Raw genomic sequence first — 25,162 nt, forward strand, 5'->3', positions numbered from 1 at the left:
CCCAGACGGACGTGCGGCTTCTGGGGGCGGGGGGAACCCCGCGGGGACCCTGGGGAGGGCGTGTCTGTGCGGGGACCCCAGGGTGGCGGACGCCAGGACAGAACTGCAGTCCTTCAGCAGCTTGGGGTCGGCGTGGGGCGGTGGGCCCCGCGCTGACCCGGCCAGCGGGACAGAGCACGGCTTTGGGGGTGGGGGTCCCGTCCCCAGCTCCCCGGGCCAGGCCCGAGCACCCCCTGAGTGAGGCCGCCTCGATCTGTGCCGTGAAGTCCCCCCGACACCTGGGGGCAGCAGGCCCACGGGCGCCACAGGCGGGGTGGGCGCGCTCCGGGGCCGCCTGTGCACACACTTGGGTCCCTGCCACCGAACACTGCCGGGGGCTGAGGGGCGGGGGGCCTCGGGCAGACTCCAGAGGCGCCTCTTGCGCGTGGTGATCAGTACGCAAGCGGCAGCCACAGGCCAGGTGCACCGGGGAACGCAGTGTTTCCCGGGTTCGCAGACGCCGCGCGCAGGAAGACACCCCCCCCAACCCCCCTGAGCAACTTCTGGGCGGGAAGCCTCGTGGCGTGTGTGCGTGGAGTGCAGGGGGGACCCGACTCCGGAGACTCGGGTACGTGCCGTCCGGTGTCCCCCCCGCCTCGGGCGGAGCGGGGGCCTGGGACGGCCCCGCCCCCGCCGCCCCTGCACCTGCGGGCGGAGGGAACACGGGGCCCCGTCCTGACGTCACCGCCACTCCGACGGAAAAGGACGGACGGCTACTGTGCGAGTTCCAGGAACCCGGAGGCACAGGGCTGCGGCCGTCCGGTGAGGCAGAGGAAAGAGCCCATCAATCAGGCTGGGGGCGGGGGGGCGGGGGGGGCCGGGCCAGCTCAGAAGTGGGCGGGCGCGGCCCGGTCGGCCCGGGGCAGAGCACCGGACGTGTGTGGGGGTGGGGGGGGGGGACTCGGGGAGCAGAGCAGCCGGCCCACCGAAACCGAAAACAAAAACAGAAACCAGGGTCAGGTTGCGCACGCCAACAGTCCCGGCGAGCGAGAGCAGGTGGCGGCGCCACAGACACTGCTCTGAACTGTGCGCGTGTGCACAGGATGTGTTCCAGGGGCAGCAGGGGGCGGGGGCTGCGGGGGCTGCGGGGGCTGGGGGGAGGCGTGCTGGGGGAGGGGGGCAAGGAGACTCAGGGAAGAGGGTCGCACTGACACACACGGCTTCCCTCCGTCCTTCACAGCCGTGGGAGGGGGGTGCGAGAGCCTGACTCAGGCGGAGGTGCTGGGAGGGAATAAGGAACCTGCAGCTGCTCCTCATCCCTGGCTCCCGGGGTGTGACTCCCGGGACAGGGGTGCGGGGAGGGTTGAGTGGGGAGCATCTTTTCTTATGCGCCTCATACATAACCCCCCCCCACCCCCAATGCCAACCACACCTGAGTTTATGCTGATGAGGTGATTGCTGGGGAGTGAAGAAAGGCTGAATGTTGAGTTCAGTCATTAGTGGCCAATGGTTTAATCGGCGATGCCATTGTGTCAACTCTGTGAACTGCGTCCCCCGGTAAACAGGACGGGACCTGGTCCCAAGCAGAGAGCCAGGGTCAAGGTGCTAAGCTGATCAGAGCTGCTCACCCACCTGCGGCTCCTTCTGGGAACTCAGAGGTGGAGGCCCTGGCGAGACCAGCCACGGGGCATGGAGGGCCACAGAAGCACACACATTCCGGCACGAGCCTGCATCAGGTCAGGTGTGCTCAGGGGCAGTTCTTGTGGTGCTTCACATTTTACCGCGTGTAAACGTGTATTTTGTGCATGGACAGTGACCATAGAGATGCTATTGTAAACACAGCAACCTTTTAAAAAAAAATCCCCTCCTGAGGATATATTTATTGATTTGAGAGAGAGACATTGATCGACTGCCTCCCATACGTACACACCCCGACTGGAATCGAACCCACAACCTCTTGGCGTACCGCTGACACTCCAACCAACCGAGCTGCCGGGCCAGGGCTGACCACAGCAGCCTTGATTCCTTGGCGTTATTCAGTGTATGCTTGTCGGACACCACGTAGAGAAAGAGACACACAGCCCAGACCCGAGAGGTGCAGTTTTGAAAAACAAAAAGGGGGAAGTCTCTGCCTTGGGGGGCTGCCCCCTCCCACCCAGGGGGTTGCTGGAACAGGCGGTCCCGACAGGAGAACTGGGGGAAGAAGAGCCGGCGTGAACGGTGGAGACGGCCCAGAAGGTCACGGGAAGCAGAGGGCGCTGCAGGTCGGCAGAGCCGGGGAGTTTCAACGAGGGGCGGGCGGCGCAGCGCCGAGGGCTCAGGGGCCCGGAGGACAAGCCAGTGAACTCCGCAGGGACACGAGGTGGCCGACACGTGGTCAGGTGGAGCCCCAGAGGAGGAAGAGTCTGGGTCACTGGGAGGTGGCCAGTGAGGTCCAGCCTGAAGAGGCGGGCTTCCCTGGGAGGCCGCAGCGGCCCGGGGGGCGGTGCCAGCCCTCAGGCTGCGCAGGGCGTCCAGGACAGCCAGAGACCAGGGGCCGGCGGGCAGGCTGAGCTCGGGCTGCCGAGACCTGGGTCCCCCCGGGAGCCGGGGGAACCGAGGGGAAGGAAGGGTGAGCCCCCAGCGACACACACTTCTCCGTTGAAAACGTAAAGAAACATCACTGGTAACCCCACCACGCTGCAGCGGTCACTGCTGCCCACGTTCTGACCCGTAGTTTTCAAGACTTCCTCCCACTCACACGCCCCCTCGGTTTGAAGCCCAGCTCTGCCCGGCCACCGGCTGCGTCTTGCACGGGGGCCTCCCCCTCAGGGGCCACAGGCCCCGCTGTCCTCAGCTGCTCGTGGACCAGCCACCGAGCTCGTGGAGGGCGGGGCCACAGCCTCCGCCGTCAGGGCGTTCACACCGGCCACAGCCGTGCAGGTTTAAAGGCACACGCAGCGTGGACATACCACTTTACCCGGCTGTTTATTTCCCGACGGACACACCTGAGGGTACTTCTAGTTCCCCTCCCCTCTCCTCCCCTCCCCTCCCCTCTCCTCTCCCACACAGTGTTGTCCTAACACCCCCTGACAAGGTGGATTCCGGGAAGAGAGAAGCGGACCTGTGAGGTGTTGAGATGGGTCGCGTGGCAGAGAGGGCTCTGGGGACTCGGTGGTCGCTGTACGGAAGAGGAGGGATCAAGGTCGGCTTGAAGATTCGCAATCGGTATGTGTCATCAGTGAGGATGAGGCCCTCTCTCTCCCCCCACCACCCCCTCTGGGCCGTTGGAACCCTTCTGAGACGTTCCCCCAGTCGGCCGCACTCTCTCCCGCCCACCGCGGTCAAGCCAGGGCGGCCACGCCACGGAGAACGCGTTGAAAACCGCCTTTCGAGGGCCAGATGGAAACCACCACCGCCCTCCCTTCCCAGCGCCGGGGGCCGCGCGGGGCGGGCAGGTGCTGCGGCTCGTTGCTGCGGGGCGAACCATGTCCTCCCCTCCAGGACCTCGGGAGGTGACCTGACCTCCAGGACCTCGGGAGGTGACCTGCTTGGGAGGAGAGGTCGTCACAGAGGTGGGTAAGCTCACACTCAGGCACAAGCCTGCCCTTCCTCTAACTCGGCCAGTGCTGTGTGAAACGGGCAGCCGGGCGCAGGGACCCGCGGAGGTGCAGACGCAGGGAGAAGAGAGCACCTGCGGCCCAGAGAGGCCCGGGGACCCGAGGGTCCCTCTGCCCTCGGGAGCACCAGGCCCTGACGGCGCTGTGACTCGGGCCTCTCAGCCTCCCGAATGGGAGACGAGGAGTCCCCACCCACGGTGGAGCCACCCAGGCAGCGAATGGGAGTGTCATTTTTATTTGTGATTCGGATTCATCGAGACCCTCGACTCACGACCCAGTGTCATCCTCGGGCCGGGAATGCCCAGCTTGGGTTTCGTCATTGACTTGTTTTTAACGAGGAGCTCACATCTGCGAAGCCGCCTGCCAGGACACACGCAGGACCGGGAAATGACTCACGTCCGACCGTCACCCCCCCCCCCACGTCGCCCCCGTCCTCCCCGCCGACAGACAGCCCGAGTCCACGACTCCTCGTGCCCCTGCTCTTCTCTCGGTGCTGCTCCCCGTGGCCCTGCAGCGCCCACGCGAAACCAGCCCCATGGCTTTGAGGTGCACCAGGGTGCTGTGTGCTGCGTGACCTTGGGGACCGTCTGTCCTGCCCCCGATCACATTGCCGCGCTACGTGACGCTCTTGCTGTTTTGAAATGAAACGTCCCCGTGGCTGCCTGTGCCCCGGAGGCGCACTGACACCCTCGCCCGCCTCCCCAGCTGCGGCTCCCGGTCCCGCCGACAGGCCTGGCTGAGTCCCTGTGTTGCCGGAGGGCGGAGCCTCCTGGGCTGGCGGGCCTGGGGGGGGGACCTGTGGGGCTCACACCTGCAGGGCCTTCCGTCCTCGTTTTCCGTCATCTCTTCGGTCACTGTGACGCGCAGACACGTGTCCCCAGCAGCCGGCCGGCCTGCTGACCACACGGCACTTCCGTCTGGTCGCCGGCCAGGAGGACAGAAGGGCCCGTGGCTCACGTCGTCGCCGGGATTTCAAAGGGTGAGTCAGCGTTTACCCGGGGCCGTGAGTAAGTGCCCAAAATAGCCCTTTCCTTCCCTTGGGAACAGGACGGCCTCGGGGGGCGGGCGGACAGCGCAGAGCCTGGAACCCGCCGACCTTCACAGGGGACCCCAGGCAGGTCACCGAGCCCGGGGGTGCTTAGGTGCCTCCCGACTCTGAGACCGGAGACCGAACTCCGGCCGCCCTCCGCACTCGTGCAAAACCCGACCCCCGGAGCTCTGAGCGGGGCCTGGGGAACCGGCCGTTTCCTGCCCTGTTTCAGGGAAGTTCAGAGGGAACAGGATCGGTGGCTCCACAGGACCCGTTCTGGCCGTGACCCCCGTCCCCGCCCCCAGAACTGAAGGGCCCTGCCAATAAGGCTGCCCCGGAGCCTCCGGAGGGGCCTTTCGGGGGCCCGGGGGCCCAGGGGTGGCGGTTCCGGAGCCTTCCTGCTGGTTACGGACTGGGCGCCGGCGAAGGCGGAAAACCGAGAGACTGGGCGAGGGCCTGGACGGAAGGCTGGAGGAAGTCCGACCGGTGCAAACGCAGCCCCGAAACGAACTCTGCACCGTGAACTGGGGTCGGGAGCCGGGGCTCAGGAGGCAGCCGGGGGCTTGAGACACGGAGCACCAGCTGGGCCGCCTAACCCTAACCCGTCCCACCTGTGCCGGCGAAGTGTTCCAGGGCGTGCCAGGGTTCAGGTGTCTGCTGGTCGGCTTCCGACCCGACCCCGGAGGCTTCGCCACGAAATCAGGAAAAGGCTGGAAAGGCGAGGTTCGGAAGAGGAGCTGGGGTGTTCGCCCGGCTCTGCTGCGGGCCCCGCTGAGCCCACACCAGCCGAGGACACACGGGCGCGGTGGTTGGTTCACTGCCGCCGATCCCAGGCCGGTGCAGTGAGCGCTGGTCTGAGGGAGAAGCCAGTGAAAGATGTACCTCGGTTTCTAACAAGCTTATTAAATCTTCACCAGCAGGGTTGTACCCAGCGACCACAGATCATTGTCTTAGTGTAGAGTGGTCTCTTCCCTTCCAACTTTTTTTATAATTAAACCCATATTCTTTTTTCAATAGTTTTTAAAAATATTTTATTTATTTTTAGAGAGGGAAGGGAGGGAGAAAGAGAGAGAGAGAGACACATCAATGTGTGGTTGCTGGGGGTTATGGCCTGCAACCCAGGCATGCACCCTGACTGGGAATCGAACCTGCGACACTTTGGTTTGCAGCCCGTGCTCAATCCACTGAGCTACGCCAGCCAGGGCTCCCTTCCGACTTTTAACAGCCCCCACCCCCCCATCCCGCCCCCTGACCCAGGGCAGACAGACACGTGCTGGAAAGAGCTGGGCACCCTCCTAATCTCGTTTTCCAAGGGGAGAACCTCCTTCTGGGTAAAGTGGTTGTTTTGTTTCGTTGCCCAGCACTCGGAATCTGGCCGATTCCGAGAAGACTTGGTCCTTTGCTCGGAAGGGAGCCTCCGGCGTCTGTTCCGTCACCAGCGGCCTGAGCACTTGTGTTCCAGGACAGTGAGGCCTTTTCCCGTGAGGCATTTCCTTCCTGACCTTCCCCGCAGACAGTCCTGCTTTATTTTTAGTCCCGCTCCGGCCCCTGGGGCAGCCCGACCCCCCCGGCCACGCTCGGCTCTCTGGGGACACCTGCGCTCCGAGGCCGAGGGGCCCTTACCCGCGGGGATGAGCTCTCACGGCCCCCCTGCCCCGCCACGAGTTACATGAGCATGGGGGAGCTGGGTCACATTCCACACCTCCGAATCTAAACATTGCGGAGTCCATTTGTTTTGTATGATGTCGTGAGGCCCTCCAGGAAGGATTTGGGCCGTGTACGTTTTGAAGCCCCTGTTTCAACAACTGGAATCGTCCAGGAAATCCAGGAAACAAAGTGTTTTCCTGTAATAAACAGGCGTAAATGTCATGAGGCGTCCTGCAGACACTGGGGGGAACCCCTTCCCGGTCTCTTCCAGCTTCTGGGGGCCGCCGCCCCCCTCCCCGGGGTAGGGGCTCCTTCCTCCGTCTCCCAGGCCCGCAGCGGAGGAGCGCCCACCTCTCCTCCTCTGCCCGGTTCTCCGGCCCCCTCCTGCGCTTCAGCTCCCTTAAGATTACATCCAGGAAACCCAGCCCTGGCCGGTGCGGCTCGGTGGACTGAGCACCAGCCTGCGAACCAAAGGGTCACTGGTTCGATTCCCAGTCTGGGAACAGGCCTGGGTTGCAGGCCAGGTCCCCAACTGGGGGTGAGTGAGAAGCAACCACACACTGATGTTTCTCTCTCTCTCTCTCTAAAAATAAATAAATAAAATCTTAAAAAAAATCCCAGCACACTCGTCTCAAGATCCTTAGTCACATCAGCAAAGTCCCTTTTGCCACATGAGGTGTAACGTTACATTCAGTTTCTGGGGGCCGGGGCGTGGACCTCCGTGTGTGTGTGTGTGTGTGTGTGTGTGTGCGCGTGCGTGCGTGTGTGATGACTCTGTCCACAGACGAGACTGAATCGTTGCGGGCTTCGTTCTCCAAAGAGCCATCGGATCCCCCTTTTGTCGTCATCATTGTCATCGTTAATTCCAGCTCACTCTTTAACATTCTCCTGAAGTTAATTCGGGAGTTCTCCACAATGATTTTTTGAGAACAATGCTTAATTGGGTTCATCTTATGCAATTAATAGATGTGTTTAGGTCTATAAATTATTCCCTTTGCACAGTGTTAATTGCCTCTCATGGATTTTGATGTTTTCATTATTATTTTCCACACATTTTAGTATTTTTTAAAGATTTTTTATTCATTTATTTTTAGAGAGGGAAGGGAGGGGGAGGGGGGAGGGAGGGAGAGAGAGAGAGAGAGAGAGAGAGAGAGAGAGAGAGACTGAGAGACTGTGATGCTTTGGTTTGCAGCCCGAGCTCAATCCACTGAGCTACGCCCGCCAGGTGAAGAGATAAAATTCCCACATATTTACAGGTAAAATTCAATGGCTTTTAGTTCAGTCAGAGTTGTGTACCCATCACCACCATCAATTTTAAAACTTTTTCACTAGCACAAAATGAAGAAAACATACAACCCAGGTTGTACATGCCTGTTTTTTATATTGTAATGTTTCTGAAAGCAGGATGTAATAATAATAATATTCAAATCGCAGTGCTTTATCTCCAACCCCTCCTCCACAAAAGGTGTTTGTTTTCTTTTTTTTCAAATCACCAGCCCTCCCGTTGATGGCGTCTCGGAACCGATAAGGGATTTCCTCTCATACAGCACGCACTCCCAGCAGACTGGGCTGAACCTCCCGATTCTTCTTGAGTCGGTCCCAGGGTGTTGTACCTGACGGGTAGCCTCTGAAACACGTAACGCCTGGTCCCTAGTGCAGCGTGGATGGGCTCGGTGGTTCCTCCGCCCCACGTCCTTGGGTCTGCGGTGTGTGCTGTGTGCGGGCAGACACTCTAACCACCTTTCCAGGGTGTTTACCACGAAGCGTGAGGGAGGAGTCCCCCACGTCCCCGTGACTCTGCGCCGCCTCAAACCCTGTGACATCACCTTCTGCTTCAACTTGCCGGGGAGAATTCTGCTCCCCAAAGCGAGCCCCCAAAGGCGCAGGCTGCCGGGGGTGTGTCCGGCAGAGGCGCCAGGTAAACAGCCCTCCCATGCGCACGGCTGTCTTGAAACCCGAAGGAAGGAAAGAAGTGAGCCTGAGCTTTCGGAGTTCCCTGTCTGGAGACCACTCACCATTCCACCCGTATAAGATCTCCACGGGTGCGTGGGCGTGTGCGTCTCTATGACGGGCAGACCCGGGGAAACACGGCAGAATGAACCAGGACCCCCAGCGGCCTCACGTTCAGGAATCTGAGTGCCAGGCCAGGCAAGAGAAGTCCCTGTACTCTGCCTTCACGGCAGCCTTTCCGTAGCTCTCTCCTGATGAAGATGAATGCGACCCGATCTCAAGTTTGGTTTTCCCATAAATCCAATAAGTATGTTTCCAAAACGGAAAACCGACACGGTATTTTTGAAACCTGCTTTACACATCAGGAGTGACGCAGAGCTGAACGTTTTTCAAGCTAAGTTGGGGCGGTCGGTATTAAGTTTATAAATACGCTTCCTCACTCACGGAGAAGCAAATGTTAGAACCCATTCTTCCAAGTTTTGTTGTTGGGAGGAAACATTCATTTCCCTACTCAAACTGAAGTCTCTCGGCACACACACACACACACAGACACAGTCACTGTGAACATCTCCCAAACCCTGAAAAGAATCTGAAGAGTTGGTCAACAACAGGCTTTTGACCAAACAGATGCCAAAAAAAGCGTTTTCCTTCCTTGCTGAAGTTACCTTCTCCATGAGCCATACACTGTGTGTTCAACCTGAAACAACCCCCCGAATGGGCTCACGCACCGTTTTAAACCCATAGGCACGGGACCCTGGAACCGGGAAACCCTCACGGGACGACTCTGGGGCCGACTGGTGTTAGTGCACCTGCCCTGCCCTTCCTGTGACTCAGACTTTTGTTGGCAACACTGTCCCGGGCCGCAGAATTCGAACAAAGGACCACCCTTGCCTTTCCAGTGGTGACCCTCGGCTGTCTGAAGGTCTACCGAATGACTGGTTTGTAACACACTAGAGCTGCAGTGCCCTAAAAAAATGTTTTAATTCTCAACTTCCAGTTCCTCCCTCCCTCCGTCTGGAGGACCCGTGTCAGCTACACGCGTGGGCCGAGAAACCCCTTCCAACTCGTTTCCGGGGTCCTTATTTTGGGAAAATCTTTTCTTATTTTCTTGCGCCCTCAGCACTCACGAGAAAAGTCAGGCTACTCTGAGTGAAAGGGGACGGGGAACACGAAAGTGACTTTGGGGTTCTAGTTCGGCACGCGAGCCTTGCTGTCCAGATCAGCGGGGCCCTCTGGAGCTTCCGAGTGACGGACACGGCCCACAGCCCGTCCAGCACGGCTGGCACCTGTCACGTGTGGGTACGCAGTGCTTGAAATGTGGCTGACATGTGTCTGAACCAAACTTTTTAAAAAAGACCTTACTTATTTATCGTTCGAGCGAGGGGCAGGGAGGGGGAGAGAGAGAGAGGGAGAGAAGCACCCGTCAGTGCCTCTCACACGCCCCTCATCGCTGGGGACCCGGCCCCCAGCCCAGGCACGTGCCCTGACTGGGAATCCAACTGCGACCTTTCACTTTGCAGGGCGACACCCAACCCACTGAGCCACACCGGTTAGGGCTGAACTGAATTTTTAACATTACGTAATTTCAGGTAGTTAAAATTCAAACTTAAACACCCACACGTGACTAGTGCCTATTACATTTGACAGCACAGTTCCAAACGGCGGCAACGCTCCCGGCCCCTCGGCGGCTTTGTGTGCCGGCAAACCGCGGGGGCCCGGGGCAGCTGCAGGTCAGGTGAGGCAGCTCGGACGCACCTGCCGCCGGGCACCTGCCGCCACAGACGGAGCCGCGCGGCCGCCGCCGGTCTGTCCCCCGGCACCGCTCGCCGCACTCGTCCTTCCGGGAACTCGAAGCTGCCGGGTGACCAGGTTCAAGGGCACAGTCTCTCCGCTGGCTGCCGGGGGGGCCTGCGGCCGCACGCCCGACAGCTTTTCAAGGGTGTTGACGGAGCGTCGGGGCGTCGGCAGATTCCCGGCCTGAAATGACCGGGGGCACAGACACACCCACTTAGGATGCAGCACGGGCCATGAGACTGAGTGCACTCTGGTTTACCTTTCAACTGAAAACTTTATTGGCGACCTGGAAACGGGTACAAGTTAAAACATGGGCACTTCGCAGGGTTTAAACTCAGAGCATTGAAATCTCCGAAGGACAGCGCACTGTAGGGAACGACTCAGTGCTTCTCTCTCCCCCACGAGGAAGGGCCGGCAGGGCCGCAGCCCGGGCGCAGGGAGGACCGGGGACGGGAGCCGGCACGCGCTTGGGAACCAGCCCCGCGGGCCGTGCCGCTGGCCTTCGGAAACAAGGGCGTGCAAACGCCCTCCCCACGCGCTCACCCACACGCCTCGTCCACACTCCCGTGTGAGGCCGGCGCCCGCAGGGCTGGCCCTCGGGGACTCGGGAGGTGTTTCGTGGGACAGAGGAGCCGGGTCCGAACCGGAAAAGTGGGAGTCTGCGCTTTAAAACTGAGCTCACGTGTCCAGGCAGAACGGACGAAACTCCCGTCCAGAGGTTTCCACGGACACTCTCATTGGGCCCACAGAACTCAAAACGTCTACACGAGCTGCAGGCCCTTCGCCAACACCCTGGACATCGTGCTTCCTAAAGATTTCGCACTCTCCACAAGAAACCTCAAAACCAAACCCGTTTTCCCCAGGAAGCACCCCCAGCCCCGCGAACCGGCAGGGCGTCAGAGCGCGTGGAGCCCGCTCTTCTCGCGGTAGTCCTCGTAGAAGCGCCGCAGGGACTCGGGGATGCGGGGCGTCACCGTGCTCAGGGCCCGGGTGAAGTGTCTCCTGCGGATGCACTTGGCTGTCATGTCCTCCTCCAGCGCCAGCAGGGCGGCCTCTCTGCACACGGCGATGACCTGGGGGGTGGGGGGGTGGGGGGGAGAGGGGGAGAGAAGGCCGTCAAGGCTGCGTGGGGGAACGCGTGTTTCAGATACTCACCCGGGGCCACTGCTCCAACCCCAAGGTCACTGCCGCCCCACCCTCACGAGCCTTTCGACCTCGCTCCAAGACAGCGCACCCAGCACCCCGTCCGAGCAGGAGCCACACGGCACGCCAGCTGGGCACCGGCTCCCAGCTGCGAAGGCAGCGTGGGTGCGCACGGCCACGGGCCGAGTGTGCGCGTGTGCACGGGGCGGGCTCGTGGGCACACCTGGTCGCAGCACAGAACCGCCGCATTCCTCCCAGCCTCTGATGTCTCAGCGACACGTGAGAGCATTTCTGCACGTGCATCTCCTGACTGAGCTCCTAGACCTCGGGAGTGTCAGATCGTGGCGTCTCCGTGTGCTCTGGAGAGCTGCATTAGTTAGAGCAGAGCGGGGCCTCCGTCTGCTCAGCCGGGGAGCCCAACGCACGGCAGAGGATGGGGGCGGGGCGGGGAGTGGGGGCGGGTGGGGGGAACAGGAAGGGAGGCAGGTTCAAGGCTGCCGTCCCGAAGTGTGGTTTTGAGCTCCCTGGGCCTCAGACGGCGGCAGCAGGCCAGCGGCAGCGTCCCCCTGATGACCCAGGCCTGTGCTGCAGGGTGCTGGCGGGAGGAAGAGGGGAGCCGGGAGCCCTTGGGCGGTGAGCCCCCGCCCTCCAGCACTCTCTCCCGGCCTGCTTGCCCACTGGGACGGTCCTCTGCTCCTGCAGCGGCCTGCGGCTGCCAAGCCGCCCAGTGGCCTTCAGGGGGCCTGGGAGCACGCTCAGGGGGCTCTCAGGAGAGACACACAGGTTGGGGGCCTCTGTCGGACCTCGACGGTGTGACCGTCAGTTCTGGGGTCTCTTAACCAGCGCCAGGCAGAGGCAGGCGAACGGGGGAACCTGAACCTCGGCCTGGGGTGCGCCCCCCTCCCCCTGCTCACAGAGAAAGCCCTCGGCACCTGGGCACCGCGACTCCTCCGGCCAACGGGGCTCTGGAAGCTGTGCCCAGGCCCTCCACCGCCGCGTCCTCGTCCCCACGGGCCGCTGACCGGACCCTCGGAGGGGTCACCACCCTCCTCCCAGTTAGCGTGCTTTCGCCGAGAGGCTCTGGCTGGCTCTGTAGAGCCGAGTTTTATTTGTGTTGTTTTTCAGTTTCAACCCAAACAGTGATACCTAGACTTTAAAAAGTTCACGGAGGGGCTCCATCTCTTCTGACTGACAGTGCTCCCGGTGCCTACAAGCCATGGTTTAGAAACTCACACTGTATTATTTTGTTTTAAATCCAAATAAAAAAACATTGTCTTATTTGTTACATGAACTGTGCTACTTCAAGTAGCACTTCACCGGTTTTGTGTGTTTATTAGCCATATAACCAAGACGGTCAACCAGGGTCTGTGAATATCTAGGTGGACCTAAAAACATACCGAAACCTATGAAAACGCTCGTATGTGTATTTTTCTAGAGAGGGTTCAAAGCTTTCATGATATTCTGAACAGGAACCACAACCCCCAAAGGGTTAAGGGCCGCGGCATTATAGTAATTACATCTCAAATGTTAAATCCTGTGATGCTCTATAATCATATCTGCTCTCCCCTTTCCGGATGACTCAGGCCGGGGTGCCGCTGGGCTAGGACTCGCACAGGGCAGGGCGGCACAGCAGGGCGGGTCGCGGCCAAGGCAGGTGGGTTTTGCTTCCTTAGACCTTCCTGTTATAACCTAGAGAAACGTAACAGCTGCCCCTGCCTGTAGTACATGCTCCTGAGGTCTTCACTGCCGCGAGAGGAGCCTGAAGACCTGCACCCTGTTCCACTCACCGGGGAGTCCACGCCCACAACCGAGGGCAAGGAGACACGAAGACTGCAGATTTCAGCACAGCAGTCGAAGAACGCAAAAGCCAAGCTCCTCAAGTTTAGTTCGGAACTAAATCAGTCATTTCAGTTACCCCGCAAGTGCGTTTTTAACCTTGAGCGTGTGGGGGCCTGTCGGTTTTGGTGTTTGGAGATAATTACACGCCGCACATTCAGAAACGGGGGGATTTTCTCCCTTATCTGCAAAGCCACACGGCCTGCTGTCTTCTAAGGAGCGAGACACGCTCAGAGCTTTATTTCCCGCACGTCCATTGAAAAGGGGAAAAAAAGAGAAATCCGTTCATTGTACTAATCTGAAAGCCAACAGTGAGGTGCAGCTCCTGCCTCTTTAACAATACAAAAGGTGATGCAACTTAAAAGAAATTACAGACACGTGTGGAAGCCAATCACTGCAAGGTCAGTCGTCCTACCTACAGTAGGCGCTCCTGGGCCAGCTCAGGTGGAGAGCCGGCCATCTGGTTTACGGGGCTTCCACCGAGACCCGCAGTGCTCTGCGCTTCCGGCCGCCACGTCCCTCGCTGCTCAGTGACGACGGGACGCAAACCCTCCCCTGGCTGTCACCCAAGGCCCTCTGTAAGAGCTGCAGTGGCAGAGGGAGGCAGGTTTGCACCGAGCTGGGCAATGACAGAAGCCAGAGAGGCCCCTGAGGACGGACTAGAAATGCCAGGGAAGTTAGACGGGACTGAGGACGATGGGGAAGGCCCCGAGAGCAGCCCGGGCCCGGAAGGGGCCGCGGGCCGCGGGGGCAGGTGAGAGCGCCTGCGGAGAGCGAAGACACCGGGCCCCGGAAAGCGCTAATCCGCCTTACAGGTGAGGTCGGTCTGGCCTCAGAAGCGCAGTGGCTGGGGTATTTGAAGAGCTAACAGTGGATTTTTAAAGCACAGGTTATCCGTCTAGTTTTTAAAGGTCTAAAGACAAAAAAATTGAGTGAATTTGAGTGTACGTATTTAGTAGATATCAGGACTATACCCACACATTTTATGCTATCACTTTAAACTAGGTGAACTGTCCTCAGACTTCTAACCATTAAAAAAAAGCATCACAGAAAAGAGGCCAGGAGGTATTTCTAACAGAACAGTTTGTTTTCGGAGTCTACAGTGGACACTGCTTTGCAGTCGATCGTGGTCTCTCTCTCTCTCTCTCTCTCTCTCACACACACACACACACACACGCACGAACGCACCCCGGGACGCCGAGAGGAGGAGAAGCTGCCCGAGTGCCGCGGCAGGCGGTGCCGTCTCCTCGGGAGGCCGGGTCCCCCCGCTGCAGACGGCCACACCGCGGAGACCAGCACTGGCGTCTGGCGGACACACACCGCACACCTGGCACACGGGCGTCCGAGGTGTCTTCTGTGCACAGTGCACAGCTGCGCTGAAGCACGTGGGCCAGGAGAAGTTCCAGGTCACTTCACAGGTGCACCCTGCTCCCCCACCAACTCCGTTCCCTCTGGGAAACGACAGAAGCCACACACTGATACTCGGGCACACACACACACACACTCACTCACACACACTCACTCGCAGATGTGACGTGGGCTCGCGGGAACGGGGTGAGCCGCCCGCTGCTCCGAAGCCCACCCTTGACGGGTCTTTCCACAAGTGACTGGGCCGTCCAGACCCCATTGCTCTGGCAGCAACCCGGTGTAGCTGTGCCTTTAACAAAAGAATTCGGTAATAAAACGAGATTTTACATGCTGAAACAAAATATTTTAAAGCATCTTCCTGCTGGTTGCTCTTTCGGTAACATCTGCGGAATTTAAAACCCACCCACACACACACGAATGCTCCCACAGAAGATCATGCTAAGTTTTGGGTTAACCTCAGAATTACTAAATTTTTACGCCAATCTTCTAATGAACGCTTTGGATTTGCCTTCTTTTAGAGCAAACCCAAGTCCCGAGAAGACCCGGGGGCCGCATGCTCCCGGACGGCAGGGACGAGCGTGCCCGGCCGCCCTGCGGCTGCGCCACGGCCCCACGTGAAAGTGGTTCGGGACAATCGGGGTGTCTGCAAACGGGTTAAAAATGGGACCACACACGAACAGGGAACGTTTCATGGAAGTAAAAGTGTCCCGACCAAACCCGCACCTTAAAAACGACACAGGCTGGGGACCGGCAGGGCAGTGGAGGGACGGGGGAACGGCCAGGGAGGCCAGAGCCGCAGGTCCAAGGGACAGCCAGGTGTCTCCCCGCCCTCACCGACGGCAGGCCCCCTACTACCTGCTTTCCCCGTGATCGGATTTCCCTGCAGTCCTCACTGCCGGGTTCTGCAAGATCCCAGGTGTGAACAGGATGGGGGGGAGGGAAGGAGAGAGGGAAGGGAGGAGGGGGGAGGGCGGGAGAGGGAGAGGGACCGCGCAGGAGGACCGTGTGCGGGCGGCGGGGCAGACGGGGACCCACCACGCACGCCAGGGGCACGCCAGGGGCACGCCAGGGGCACGCCAGGGGCCGGAAGGCCAGCTCTCCCCTGTGTGGGGACGTCCCTCCTGGCTCTGCTCACACCACAGGCGATCTGTGTTCCGTACGACCTCGCGAGCACTGAAATTAGGATTTCACGCACCCCCCCTTTTCTTTTCCTTTTCCTTCCACCCCTCAACCACGGGAAACTCTTCCCAGCCCCTGGGCCTGCCCCGCCCGACTGGGAAACGCGTGAGGCCGCGGACTGCGGCGTGTGGCGGGCTCGCTCAGACAGGTCACTCCCCTCACCCCCCCCAGGACGGTCCTACAAAACCACCCGTCCTCGAACCGGGAGCTCTGGGTTCGAGAGTGTGCTGTTTTTATCAGTAGCTGAACAAAAAGATGGTACCCACGGTAGAAAGCACTTATTTGGAAGCAACAGTAGATTCTCTGAACCTGTTTAAAGAAAGACGAGCATCTCTGCTCGCTCCTCCGGCAGGTGCTCGCACTGGCCCGGAAAGAGCTGACGCTGTACGAGATTTCGGTCGCAGGCTGTACGCCGCTCACGTGCGTGCAGCGTCAGTCAGGGGCAGGAACGACTTAGAAACAGCGCCCTGTCAGAGCGCAGCGTTTCGTAAACATCCCTGGCATCGTGACGCGAGTCTGGAGTCACACAGAAGTTCCCACCGTCGCCTCCCCGGAAACCGGAGCTGGGGACCCCGGAGGCGCTTCTGGGGGACCCTGTGCTGCGCAGACCCCGGGGCGGGGCGCACACGCTCCGCGTGGAGCCCCCACCCCCGCCCCCGCCCCGCAGAGATGAGGGGGACGGGACGGGCTGGGCAGCTCTGCGCCTGCTTCCCGCGAAGCAAGGTCGCCTCGGTGTCACACGCCCGGTGTCACACGCCCGGGGCCACACGCCCAGTGCCTGGCCACAGAGCCAACGCGGACCTGCCCGTCCCCTCCCTCCTCAGTGTCCCCCTCCCCCTCCCCCTCAGTTGGCTGAGCCGGTGACCCAAGGGCAGGGACTGCCTCCTCCACTCCGCCCTCCCTCCGGAGAGCCCATCCTCAGGTCCGTCCCCCTGGCCCCAGGGGCGGCGGCAGGGCGCCGAGCGGGGCGAGGACGGGCGGGTGTGGACACACGGCGGTCTCCCGAGCTGTGGTCTCACGGGCACGGGACCCCGATGGACGTGTAGGGTCTACGCGGGCTTGTCTTCGAGAACTCGGGGAACATCTGCGTTTTCACTGGGTGGCAGGTTCTGGTTACAATCACAATCCTCGATTGTAACACGGCGCTTGTACAAGGAGATGGAATTTCCTCCAACAGCGTTCTGTTTCCAGGCGGCTTGTCTGAGGGCACCGTCTCCAGGAATTCACCGTCGAGAGAAAGCTGCCCCGCCGTCCACAGGGACGTGACTGAGGTCGGAGCGGGGAGCCGGCGTGGGAGGGGGGAGCCGGCGTGGGAGGGCCGCGCGCCAACAGGCGCTGGCGGTGAGGGCGGGCCCGGTGACGGCCTTCCGTTCCCGCCCTCCTTCACGCCCTCCCCAGCCCAGAGGTGCACGTGTCTTCACAGACGCACCTTTCGGCACAGTGTCAGCTTCACAGGGGAACGGGGTGGCAAGGTGAGACGCCCCCTGCCCCCCCAGCCCCCACTGCCAGCGCCCCCACCGGAGCGGGGCGCTCGTGCCAGCCCAGGGGCCCGCACTGGCGCGGCGCTGTCACCCGGCGTCCCCAGTTCACGCCAGGGCCCTCCGCGGGTGCTGGCCCGCCTGCGGGGCTCCGAGAAACGTGCGGCGGCACGCGTCCACCGTCCGTCCGAGTGCTGCGCAGAGCCGTCTCCCGGCCCCGGCCCCTCCGCGCCCTGCTGTTCGCCCCGGCCCCCCTCCCCCAGCCCCCGCCCTCTCATGGCTCCCACACCTCTGCCTCTGTGGGACGCCCCCGGTGGGAGCCCCACGGCACGCAGCCCTTTCGGACTGGCCGCTCGGCGACACGCACTGAAGGCCCCTCAGTCCTTTGCTGGCCTGTCCGAGCATCTCTCGGTCGGGTCCGATGGACCACGTCTGTCCGTCCGTCCTCTCGCCTCCTGCAGGACGTCCTGGTCGCGCCCACAGCCAGCGTTCGTGCTCACTCCTCTTTCATTTTACTGTCTTTCTTCTGCTCGGAAGTCAGAGCAGGTCAAAGCAGGCTCTTCACCAGCAACCCAAACCACCTCAGAATGACCATGAAGAAACGGAGCCCCTGACAGCGGCAATGTAACTGCCGTGGCCCCGAACCCTTCCCGGCACGTGCCCGAGCCCGGCCTGCACCCCTCCCGCGCGCGGCAGCTACCACTGTCCGCACCGGCCGCCTGCAGGCCCAGGGGCCCGCCAGCCTCCGGGTGAAGGTGTCTCACCCGGACTGCACACCCCAGATGCTGCCTCCTCCGCTGCACCCAGCATTATAGAAGAATGTGTGTGACCCCCACACCTTCAAAACTGTTTCCCCGTCATTTGTTTGCTAGTGTCAGAGCCACAACATTCGGGTAAGGATGTACACGCTTCACAGCCACCCCAGGAAGTGCTACCCCCATGACCGCGACGCAGGAGCAGACACCCAGGCCGGAGGGCCTGTACATGGCACAGACGGGCCCATGCCCGGGCGCGTCCCATTCCAGAGGCTGCGCTCCGCTCTCTGCCGGACTTGCATGGGGCACGGGCCTTGTGCATGCATTTCTCTCGTTGAAGCTTTAAAGAACCTATTTTTTTAAAAAACCAGAGGTAATGTGAACTCACTATAAGGTGATAATTCATAAACGTCAGATTCTTTACCATGGTCCGAAATCCCGGGGTCTGCCCGTGTCTACGAGGTGCGAGGTGCAAGGTGCCATCTGCACGCTAAGAAACACAGGTTAGGACTTCAGGTTTCTCCTCAAACTTCGGCGGACGACCCACCCCAGCGTGGAGACGTAACTGCGTTCTGGAATGCACCTGCCCAGGAAGCAGCCCCAGGGCTGCCTGTGCACTCACCAACCACCTGGTCTGCGACCTAACAGTTGCGAACACAGAAGTCCAGGCCAACGGAGAGGCCGCTCGGACACTTGCGGGACTGGATGGCCACGGGACCCTGGGCACCTCCCCCGGCCCCGCAGACACCGACGCGACGCAGAGACTGCTGCAGCTGCGTGCACAGGTGCACAGAGGAGGTGACCAGAACTTTCTGCAGCCCCAGAGGCCCCTCACCGGCCCAGGAAGGCCAGCCTCACGGGGATGACGGGACACTGCCCGGTGTGTCTGCCTGTGGCTGCTGGCGTGAAACGGGACCACCCAGTGAGGAGAGAACGGTAGAAACTGGAGGTGGAACAGAAACAACGGCCATAAAAGGGTCTGAGGAAAAAGTATTTAAAAAAAAAAGAGTAAACATACTCTGATTAAAACACAAAGAGTCTCCGGAACACCTGGGTGCGCAGGCTAACGCGTCTGCACAGCTCGAGGAAGCCCAGTGCCGACGCCCCCTCACGCAGCGCAGCGGCTGCCGCTGGCCCTCCCAGCACCCGGCCGAGACCCTCTGCCTCCCGGACAGTCACGGCCCTCGGGAGACCAGACGTGGGCCGGAATGTCTCCTCCGGCCGCAGTGCTGCCGGCACTCCGTGAGACCAAGCGGCGGTTCTCCATTGCAGGGCCTGGCCTGCAGCGCTTCCGCGTCAGAGCGGCGTCCTGGCATCACCAGACGCCTCCCCAAACACAGCGACTGCTCCGGCAGGGAGTCAACAGTCCTTTTCCGATTAAATCAGTGCCCAGAGCGCTTGTGCCAGAGAATTGGGTAACAGGATGTGATAGGGCTTAAACAAAATTAGGTGCTCCGTTATATAACTCACCGGAACCGTGCCCAAACCAGCCCCGATCCAAGCCCGTTATCACCAAACATCTGACGCGCCCACGGGAAGAGGGAGCGGGCGAAGTCTGCGTCTGCGAAGCGTGCCCGGGACTCCGAGCCTCTGCTGCGGCGGTGGGGACGCGAGGGTCCGGGGACTCAGCAGACGCGCACGGCCACGCCCTCCCGGGCAGGGCTGCAGACCGGGCAGCGCGGCCCTCTCCAAGGGGACGGCGCCCGGCCCCTCCTTCCCTGGGCACACGCTCGCCGGCCGCAGGCCACAGGCTGGGGCAGGCCGGGCACTGTCAGTCCTCGCCCGCTGCTCAGCTGCCTCTGAGATTCCGGGGCCTGCCTGCCGCATTGCACAGGTGTTACTTCCAGAAGACAGACACGGTTCTCGGACTGGTGCAGGAGGGCAGGGTTTAAATAACTGAGAAATCCCTTGAAGACTGCGTCGAGCCACAACTCACAGGCTGTGCAGACCAATTCTCTGGGACAGTGAACATGGGACTTACCAAGCAAGTCAGAATAAGTTACCAAAAAAAAAAAAAAAAGCTGCTGCCACCTGCCCGCCCCTCCCTACTCCCTCGACCCCCAGCTCCGGCTGCTTCAGTGGCTCATGGTTTTGGAGGCTGCCCACCCTTAAATCTTTATCTATCAGCTTCAGACGTTCTTCATCGAATCTTACTACGATACGTGTGTATTCGGCATATTTATACCTCCCCTTTCCTTTTTAAATCTTGGTAACATTGAACAGCGCTGTATCCTGTTTCTTTCTCTAGTAACCACAGGTTACATCTTGACCTTACTGTGGAAGACGAGGATGTCAATGTCACTTTCCTCAATGTGCTTCTCTGCCCCCTTTCTTCTGTCCTGGGGGTGCCATCAGGCCTGCACCGCAGCCTGCCTGTAGTGCGCAGTTGGCGCGGAACGGCCACGCACACCCTCTGCTGACGCCCCTATCCCGGCCGGCCCAGGCCGCGGAGCCCCTCGCCCCCCCCACCCACCTTGCCCCTGTGCTGCCCTTCTCCGGATCCCACTCCGAGCGGGCAGGGGCCCCGCCCACGCACCAGCCGCCACCACTCTTCCCACAGCGCCCCAGGTCCGGAACCACTCACTCCGTGAACAAGACACAGGCCGAGTCCCCTCTGGAGTACCAGCAGAACCTCTCCTCAATGCACACGCTCCCACGTCTGGTTTGGCGCAGAAGGCTGGGTTAAAACTCGTTCTCCTCAAGGTCTGGAGGAAATCTCCCACCGCTGGGTACCACTGTCTTCGGCCCCAGGAAGCCCCCTTCCCCTGCGACTATTCCAGACTATTTCAGGGAAACACCGGAACAGCCAAGGAAGCCAGCACGGGGGGGGGGGGGGTGAAGGCTCTGGAGGCACGCTGGGGTTAAATCTCGGGGCTGTTAACGGTGAGGTCTTGGAAGAAGGCCCATGTTTCCTTCCGCTCCTGAAATCTTTAGAAACGACTCCCCTTGACTTTAAAGAAAGGACAGAAAAATCCAGCACTGGATTCAAACACAAAGCTTTCCTGGAAAGACAGCTCTGGACTGGAACAGAGGCAGAAAGAACATATGCCCATTTTTCGAGACAGTATTTTGCTTTTATGATTTCCCGGTGTAGCTGGTGGAGTCTTCACCCTAACCCGTCCCCCTTATTCTTCTCCACGGACCAGCCAAGGCAGCAGCCAAACAGCCTCGCCCTGAGAGGAGGGGCTTCTCCTCGCCGGCTCGTGCGGAGCCGCTCACAGGTGCTCTTCCTGGGCCTCCCCCGGGTTTTCGGGGGGACCCATCCGCCGGGCGCTAAGAAGAGGGGTGCAAGGAAACATTTGTTTTGCGTCTCGTGCGTCTGGAGTGTATTTATTTCACCTTCACATTGGGTCCCACGCTGTGGCCTGACGCAGACTTCTCGGGTGGAGATGATTTCCCCCAGAAGCACAGGAGCGCAGAGAGGCGCACCCTGCTGTCCCCCGGCCGCTTCCACGGCCGTGGCAGGCACCCGGGGGGCAGCCCCCGCCCCCCGCCCCTGGTCCCTGCGGGCGGGCCCCTCGGCCTGGAGACCGACGTCCTTCGCCGCCCGGAAAGGACCGGAGAGCGTCTCTCCTCTGATTCCTCGGGCTGCTCTCTCCGACACTATTAGCCACAGCTGCATTTCTCGAACGCTCGTCTTTGTGCATTTTATTTTCTGGGAGACCCGCTCAACTTTCCGCAAGTCCTCGACTGCACTTGAAAGTTTCAACGAAGGAGCAACCGAGTATTCCGTGTGAGCCTCTGGCGCCCGTCTCAGGGCTGTATCCTTCCCCTCTCTGGGACTGCTCCTGCACCAACCACGTCTGCCTTCCCTGTTTGCTTCCTGCTAGAGCCTGTCTTCCTTCCAGTGCTGGCGGGGTCCTTCGTCCTCTGTTGGCGCCGGGGAACGGGCTGGAGAATTCCCACCTGTAGCGCCGGGGCAGGGTCGTCAGCTGCTGCACCAGCGCCCGCCCGGGGTCCCAGCGCGGGGCGTCTCCAGCCGCCACCGCCGCAGCCTTCTCCGAGTGCTCCGGCTACTCGGGGTCTTTGGTAGTTCCACACTGTTTTTAGGGCTGGCTGTCTCATTTCTGCGAGAAACGCCACGGGGTTCTGAGCAGGACTGCGCTGAGTGTGTGGACTGCTTCAGCGGTATGAATCAGTTAGTCATGTTCATTCCTCCAGTGCGTGAGCATGAAGTAGCTCTCCACTTACTTGTGTCTTCTTCCATTCCTTTCATCAACGTCCTATACTTTTTAGTCATGTCATGTAGGCTTTTCACTTCCTCGGTTAAATTTATTCCTAGGTATTTTATCTTTTTGATGCAATTATAAATGGGATAGTTTTCTTAACTTCTTTTTCTGATGGGTTGTTTTTGGTGTATAAAGTGCACGGATTTTTGTGTATTTTATGCCCTGCAACTTCAGAGAATTCGCAGACTAGTTCTAGCAGTTTTGGGAGGAGTCTTTCGGGCTCTCTCTATACATAAACCATGTCATCCACAAACGGTGACAGCTTTACACTCCCCTTTCCAGTCGGGGTGCCTCTGGCCCCCCTTCCCCGCCTGCTTGCTGTGGCGAGGACTGCCACCACCGTGCCGGGCTGCTTCCTTCCTGGCCTCAGAGGAAGAGCCTCCGGCCCCCTGCTGTGGGGTGTGGCGGCAGCGTGGACCCCTGCTTCCGTGACAGGGGCCAGCAAGAAGGAACCGTGGTCTACCGATGTTTTGCTTTGAACCCCTCTAATACGGGCAGGACTGCCAGAGAATGAGTGTATTTGGCAGCTTTGTATCTACCAGGAGATGTTCAGCGGGACATGTTTCTGGGAGACATGTCAGCAAATTATTATTTAAAAATCCTCAATTATCTTTTGAGTAAGATTTTAAAAACTGAAACTATAGCATATATAAAAAATAACTTTCTCTAAGTTTCTTTCTACTTTGCAATGGGGGCACGTCTATGTTCTCTGTAGACCACTTCCCCTAAGCCTAGCTCCGATACTGTGTAAAAGCGACAGGTAGTATAGTGCAATGCAAGAGTCACAGAGTGGATGTGAAACCTCAGAACTGGAAAGCTGGACAGGCTCTCAGAAGTAACTTCACTCAGTAAAAGGAAATTAAAATACAAACAGGGCGAGGCTTGCCCGAGGTCACAGAGGGGCTCAGGAGGGCTTAGAGGAGGAGACCCGGGCGCGTCACTGACAGTGTGTGACGCGGCGAGGCCCGTCATCGGATTGCACCGTGAGGCCCTTCTTCAGTCAAGGAGCCCCTCCCCTGGTCTGTCACCCCCGCGTGCAGCTACCCTGTGTCTTCAAACATGACCATGCAGTCACACAGGCAGAAGCAGCTTGATTCAAGTACACCAGTAGAATGTTCAAAAGAAAAAGGATGTTTTTCTTCAAGGCTAACAGCTCTTTGAGAGAATAATTCTTCCTTGCCATTAAAAGTTGTAAATCAGGCTGGCCAGCTGGCTCAGTTGGTTGGAGCGCCATCGCACATACCAAAAGGCTGTGGGTTTGATCCCCGGTCAGGGCACATGCCCAGCTCGCAGATTCAATTTCCTGTCGGGGCACCCCCACCACAACTCCCCCTCACTGGCTGCCCCCCCACACGTTATCTTCTCTCTCACAGCAGTATCTCTCTCTTTCCCTCCCCGCCTCAAATCAATGAACATGCACTTGCCTAAGGATTTTTAAAACAGTTATAAATCATCTCAGTTTTAAAAGGACAAAAATAAGCTATTAAGCAAATATGGTAAGTTCTATTTATAAACATTTACAAAGCATCAATTGATGCAAAATGATTTCTTTTTACAGAGAGAATACATTTACTGCCTTATCAAATATATTCTGAAAGAAAAAATGAGTAATTCATTACAGCTAACAATCCCTTCTCTAGGAAAGATGCAGTTTATTGAGAGAGTGAAAAGCTGAGCCTCGGACTGGGAGGACATCTCTGGGAGACACGAATCTGACAAAGGAGTGGCACCTGAAACACACAGAGAACTTCCAAAACTCAGCAGTAAGAAAAGAGCCCCATTAAAAAGGGGGTAAAACGTCCGAACAGACAGCGCACCGGAGAAGACACGCAGGTGGCGAGGAAACCCGTGCCACAGGCCACCGGAGCGCCCCGCCCGCCGGGGTGGGGGGGCAGCGTGGCGCCGCCGCAGCGGAGGACAGGGGCCCGCTTCTCGGGACACTGCACACACTCCTGGCGCCCGCACCCCGGTCGCCCTCGGAAACCCCCCCCCCCCCCCGCAGAGATCAACGCCGCAGCAGACGAGACGCGGCAGCAGGTCTCCGAGGTGACTGTCGCCGCACCGTCTTTACGACACCCCCAGAAGCTGTAAAGGAAACGCCGGGCCAGCCCCCGTGACCAGCTGGTGCGTGCGCGCACAGTTCTCACCCAGCAGGGCCGACGCGGCTCTGAAACGAGAAAGTTCGGTTCGAAAGAACAGCTTCTGGATTCATCTCTCCCCGATCTGCAGTTCCGACACTCAGGCTTATCACACAGTGGGGGGAGTGCTGAAGGCTACTGGTTTTGGTACCTAAGGGTGCTGACCTTTTACACTTTCAAGGATTCTTGCAAGAAATTAATGCCGGGCAAACTAAACGCAAGTCTTGCCTTTAAATATAAATCCACTCCTTTTGAAGTGAATAAAAATATGCCAAGGAGCTACTTTCGCTGCTGCTGAAAGAATGCCTTGTCCAAATGCCAAAAACAGTTTGAGCAATTAAGAAAAATGTTTGGAAGGAAAAGAGAAAATAATTTATGATGTGAAACTTCCACAATGATAAAAGTGGCATGTGCGTTACACCAGTTTCTTGCTCCTAAATGAACAGGAAAACTCTCCCACAAATATAAAAACCAAACTCTTTTCCCAGATTTTCAGTGGGAAAAAGAGAGCTGGCCGCTGTTCAAGAACACAAGAAACACTGTTTGGGGGTTAGACACAAACGAAACAAACAGGGAGCCATGCAAACCTTCCTTTTCTGCTTTTCTCTGCAGCCTGAGGTAAGGTGGGGACCTGTTTTCAATGTTCAAAACCCGGTGGGGGTTACATTTAGGGACGCCCACAACGCAGTTCCGACCCAGCATCTTACAGAGTCCCGTGACCTTCTCCCGGCACGGGGAGTCACTGCCACTCAGGGGCGTCACCATCAGACACTCACGGCGAGGACACCCGCGGCGCTGTGTCCTCGGTGGCGCCCAACGCCTGAGCCTCGGCTGCGACCCCCCCTGCACGGTCGTTAGGAACGCTCACCTCCCAACGATCCTGCTGGGAGAAACACGGCCCTCAACGTTCTAGAAGTTCCCAGGTTCACTACTTCTTTCTTTTTAATGAACAAAACTTAGGTTAAGGAAAAAAGAAGTAAGTTGTACACTAGGAACTAGAAATTACGTGAGCAAATATGCTGGTAGAGGGATGTTAC

At 59.3% G+C, this 25,162-nt stretch overlaps 1 protein-coding gene and 1 long non-coding RNA gene across 3 annotated transcripts in view; one reads left to right on the top strand and one right to left on the bottom strand.

The window, feature by feature from the left end:
* Positions 1 to 603: 603 nt before the first annotated feature.
* LOC123813959 lies at positions 604 to 4,858 on the top strand. Its single transcript, XR_006784819.1, has 3 exons — positions 604 to 801; positions 3,056 to 3,186; positions 3,463 to 4,858. It is a non-coding gene; the product is annotated as an uncharacterized LOC123813959 (long non-coding RNA).
* A 5,390-nt stretch (positions 4,859 to 10,248) lies between these two features.
* Positions 10,249 to 25,162, bottom strand: part of SPATA5 (spermatogenesis associated 5) — a 113,754-nt gene continuing 98,840 nt past the window's right edge. For both annotated transcript variants that reach the window (XM_045831764.1, XM_045831762.1), the window contains one exon: positions 10,249 to 11,072. In XM_045831764.1, the coding sequence (XP_045687720.1) occupies positions 10,896 to 11,072 (177 nt within the window). In that variant the 3' untranslated portion in view covers positions 10,249 to 10,895. The remainder of the gene's footprint in view (positions 11,073 to 25,162) is intronic.

Source organism: Phyllostomus hastatus, unplaced genomic scaffold (genome assembly GCF_019186645.2).
Source record: "Phyllostomus hastatus isolate PE091 unplaced genomic scaffold, TTU_PhHast_1.1 phas_contig_159, whole genome shotgun sequence".
NCBI classification, from domain to species: domain Eukaryota; kingdom Metazoa; phylum Chordata; class Mammalia; order Chiroptera; family Phyllostomidae; genus Phyllostomus; species Phyllostomus hastatus.